The 4,492-nt window shown below is 42.4% G+C and overlaps 1 protein-coding gene across 1 annotated transcript in view; it reads right to left on the bottom strand.

Annotated features, from left to right (window-relative positions):
* Positions 1 to 839, bottom strand: part of LOC110487735 (calcium-binding protein 2) — a 16,079-nt gene extending 15,240 nt beyond the window's left edge. The window contains exon 1 of the mRNA XM_036942998.1: positions 402 to 839. Coding sequence (XP_036798893.1) covers positions 402 to 488 — 87 coding nt within the window. The 5' untranslated portion in view covers positions 489 to 839. The remainder of the gene's footprint in view (positions 1 to 401) is intronic.
* Positions 840 to 4,492: the final 3,653 nt, after the last annotated feature.

Genomic DNA, 4,492 nt, shown 5'->3' on the forward strand with positions numbered 1-4,492 from the left:
CATCAATTAATCATTTTCTCTTCATTTTCTCTTTTTTCATATACCGTACCTGCAAGGTTATCCCTATCCCCGCCCCATTCTATATCAATCCATTCATCTTTTCACCCTCAACTGCCCCTAACACAGGTTTTCACGAGGATAGAAGAACAAGATCTCTCTCACTTACTCTCTCACACACACACACACACACACACACACACACACACACACACACTCATTTATATACACCCAATATCATCTTAAACTCCAAGAGATGCTAAAACCTCTCACAACATCTATGTTTTTTCAATCGAGGTAGAGAGGTATTAGTCAAATATAGAAGATAATACAATTATACATTGTGTAATTAATTCACCTGAAAACAAACCGACACAAACACACCCATACACACAAACACACACCTGTTTTGCACTTTTCCCGTGCGGCGAGCTCATCCCTGCTGAACCACCTCCTCCAGCGGAAGAATCCTTCGGAATGATCATGAACATCTCGGTGTTGTTTTCTTACACGCCCTATCTCTTTCTCCCCCTCCCTTTCTCGTTCCCTCTCTTTCTCGCTCTCACTCTCTCTCTCACTTCCTCCCTCTCCTCTCTAGTTTTCGGAGTGGATTTTTTTACAGACACTTCAAACTGACTAGTTCTGTATCTATTAAAGTCATTTTGTCTGGACTCTTCTAAATTCTGCTTTGACTTGCTTTCTCTCTCCCAAGTTTAAAATCAGAAAATAGCTAACTTTTCCAAAATAAAATTGTTCTCCCTTGGTACTCCCTTGATTTCCCTCCCCTTCTCTTTTCTCCCTTTCCCCTGTCTCTATCTATCCCTGTTCAGCGGTTGTTAGTGCGTGCCTCTCTCTATCTCTCGTCCTGTTCGTCCAGGTGAGGGGGGTTTTTATCATCATGTGTCCTGCAACTCAGGGATTGAGTTCCTGCCCCTGTCTCTCTTTCTCTCTCTCTCTCTCTCTCTCTCTCTCTCTCTCTCTCTCTCCACTTTCTCTCTCTCTCTCTCTCGCTCTCTCTCTCTCTCGCTCTCTCTCTCATCCTATCTCTCCATCACCCCCCCCCCCCCCCCCCCCCACACACAGACACTTTGTCTCTGTCCATCCCCCTTTTCCCTGTCTCTCTCTCATGTTGTCTGTCTGTGATCTGTTTTGTGTAGTGTGATAAGTTGTGTCTGCCCAGGCCCTGGCCTTTGTTGGAACGCTAATTGGATTTTCATTGAGGTGTTCAGGTCAGCCTTTCAGGAGGAGAGAAGGGGCGATGAGTACAGATTCAAACATGACATGTCATCGCCATCAAACACGAACATGCATGCATGGATAAATACATCATCCAGGCATGACTAAACACACACACAAACACAGTTGCGGGTGCAACAGTATCAGTCAAAAGTATATACAAACCTACTCATTCAACAGTTTTTCTTTATTTTTACTATTTTCTATATTGTACAATTATAGTGAAGACATCAAAACTATGAAATAACACATATAGAAGAATCATGTAGTAACCAAAAAAAGTGTTACACATATCAAAACATAATTTATATTAGAGATTCTACAAAGTAGCCACCCTTTGCCTTGATGACAGCGTTGCAGACTCTTGGCATTCTCTCAACCAGCTTCATGACGAATGCTTTTCCAACAGTCTTGAAGGAGTTCCCACATATGCTGAGCACTTGTTGACTGCTTTTCCTTCACTTTGCGGTCCAACTCATCCCAAACCATCTCAATTGGGTTGAGAACAGGGGATTGTGGAGGCCAGGTCAGCTGATGCAGCACTCCATCACTCTCCTTGGTCAAATATCCCTTACACAGCCTGGAGGTGTGTTGGGTCATTGCCCTGTTGAAAAACAAATGATAGTCTCACTAAGCCCAAACCAGATGGGATGGCGTATCGCTGCTTAAGGCTGTGGTAGCCATGCTGGTTAAGTATGCCTTCAATTCTAAATAAATCACAGACAGTGTCACCAAAAAAGCATCCCCACACCATCACACCTCCTCCTCCATGCTTCACGGTGGGAACCATACATGCGGAGATCATACGTTCCTACTCTGCTTCTCATAAAGACCCGGTGGTTGGAACCAAAAGTCTCGCATTTGGACTCATCAGACCAAATGACAGATTTCCACCGGTCTAATGTCCATTGTTCGTGTTTCTTGGCCCAAGCAAGTCTCTTCTTAATATTGGTGTTCTTTAGTAGTGGTTTCTTTGAAGAAAATCGACCATGAAGGCTTGATTCACGCAGTCTACTCTAAACAATTGAAGTCTGTTACTTGAACTCTGTGAAGCATTTATTTGGGCTGCAATCTGAGGTGCAGTTTACTCAGCAGAGGTAACTCTGGGTTCCTTTCCTGTGGCGGTCCTCATAAGAGCCAGTTTCATCATAGCGCTTGATGGTTTTTGCGACTGCACTTTAAGATATAAGATATTTAAGTTATTGACATTTTCCGAATTGACTGACCTTCATGTCTCAAAGTTATGACGGACTGCCGCTTCTCTTTGCTTATTTGAGCTGTTCTTGCCATAATATGGTATTTTACTAAATAGGGGTATCTTCTGTATACCACCCCTACCTTGTCACAACCCAAGTGATTGGCTCAAATGCATTAAGAAGGAAAGAAATTCCACAAATTAACTTTTAACAAGGCACACCTGTTAATTGAAATGCATTCCAGGTGACTATCTCATGAAGCTGGTTGTGAGAATGCCAAGAGTGTGCAAAGTTGTCATAAAGGCAAAGGGTGGCTAATTTGAAGAATCTCGCATTTAAAATATATTTTGATTTGTTTAACACATTTTTTGGTTACTACATGATTCCATGTGTGTTATTTCATAGTTGTGATGTCTTCACTATTATTCTACAATGTAGAAAATAGTAAAAACAAAGAAAAACCCTTTAATGAGAGACTGTGTCCAAACTTTTGACTGGTACTATACCTGTGTGCCGTGAACTAACCCAGCACACAGACTCTATGCTCAATCACAGTTTGGCTTAGAGCATAACTCTAAGCTCTTCCTTACACGGACATGTGTGACATCACCACAGATATTTAAGTCCACTGAAAGCATCTGATTTCTAGAAAGAAGTAATAACCACCTCTGCTCTTCCTTCTCATTCCAGAACAGTACTTAGCCCTTAGTCTATAGGATAGTGAAGGACCACAAATAGTTCCGGGATAAATGATGAGCATCACTCTCCATCCCTTCGGCTGATCTCCAATCAGTTTCAGTTCAATAAACAAGGACTATCAATTTAACCTAGCCACATACTGTTTGTACCACAGGAGGTTGGTGGCACCTTAATTGGGGAGGACGGACTCATGGTAACGGCTGGAGCGGAATAAATGGAATGGTAATCGATTTCCATGTGTTTGATACCATTCCATTAGTCCATTCCAGCCATTATTATGAGCCGTCCTCCCCTCAGCAGCCTCCTGTGTTTTGTATTACCACCTACATCTATTATGTGTAAATTGGGTTGAACTCTGTCTGTATCTTATGTTACAGTATGTCTTTATGTCTGCCATGTCTGTATGCTTGTAATGTAATGACACATGGAACATTTCCAAACAGATTATAAAGTATTCTATCCTATTTGCCCCACTGTTTTCTTGACCTCTGGCCCCTCCTCTTTCCTCCTCTATTCACCCCTCCCTTCTTAGCCAGCTCTTAACCTCTTTCCTCCTCTATTCACCCCTCCCTTCTTAGCCAGCTCTTAACCTCTTTCCTCCTCTATTCACCCCTCCCTTCTTAGCCAGCTCTTAACCTCTTTCCTCCTCTATTCACCCCTCCCTTCTTAGCCAGCTCTAAACCTCTTTCCGGCTGAAAAATAAGTTGATAGTAGTCAAGCTGAAGGAGAAGTGTATGGTAACAAACATTTCTCCAGTTCCTAATGAGGTTTCCATTAATCACATTAAGCCTATCTCTCTCCCTCCCCTATCTGTCTGGTCATTAGTTATTGATTGGGGAGCACAAACTCAGACTGGGAGAAAACAGATCCATTACGACAAAAACATCCAGAGTTGCACTGGTCAAAAATAGAATGGTGTATTTTACAAAGGGATAACTCAGGAGGGCCCGGCGGGAAGAGAATGATAGTTAGAGAGGTGGATAAGGGAGAGGCAGAAGCCATGTTTACACCTTGACATGTGGTTGTCGTTATCCGATCAAGATGATCTGATCACTATCTGATCAAGATTTGTTGTGTCTACACAGGGTAATTAAACGTGCCTCTTATCTGCCCACTGCTTCCATATTGTGACCAGTTTGTTCCCTGGTCACTCCCTGTGTGCAAATTAATCCAACCTGCATTGGTGCTCCCTTATGACACAAGCTGTATCAATTGTCTGAAAACAGCACACTTTTATAGTCAATAGTTTTACACTGATCATCACAGACTGTATTTGTTATCCAATGATTTAAAACTGGGTGTAGGCTATCATTGATCATTCAGTAACGGAGTCTCCTTCACTCCGAGAGATGATCGACTGACAT

The sequence above is a fragment of the Oncorhynchus mykiss genome, chromosome 14, assembly GCF_013265735.2.
Source record: "Oncorhynchus mykiss isolate Arlee chromosome 14, USDA_OmykA_1.1, whole genome shotgun sequence".
In the NCBI taxonomy this organism is placed as follows: Eukaryota; Metazoa; Chordata; class Actinopteri; order Salmoniformes; family Salmonidae; genus Oncorhynchus; species Oncorhynchus mykiss.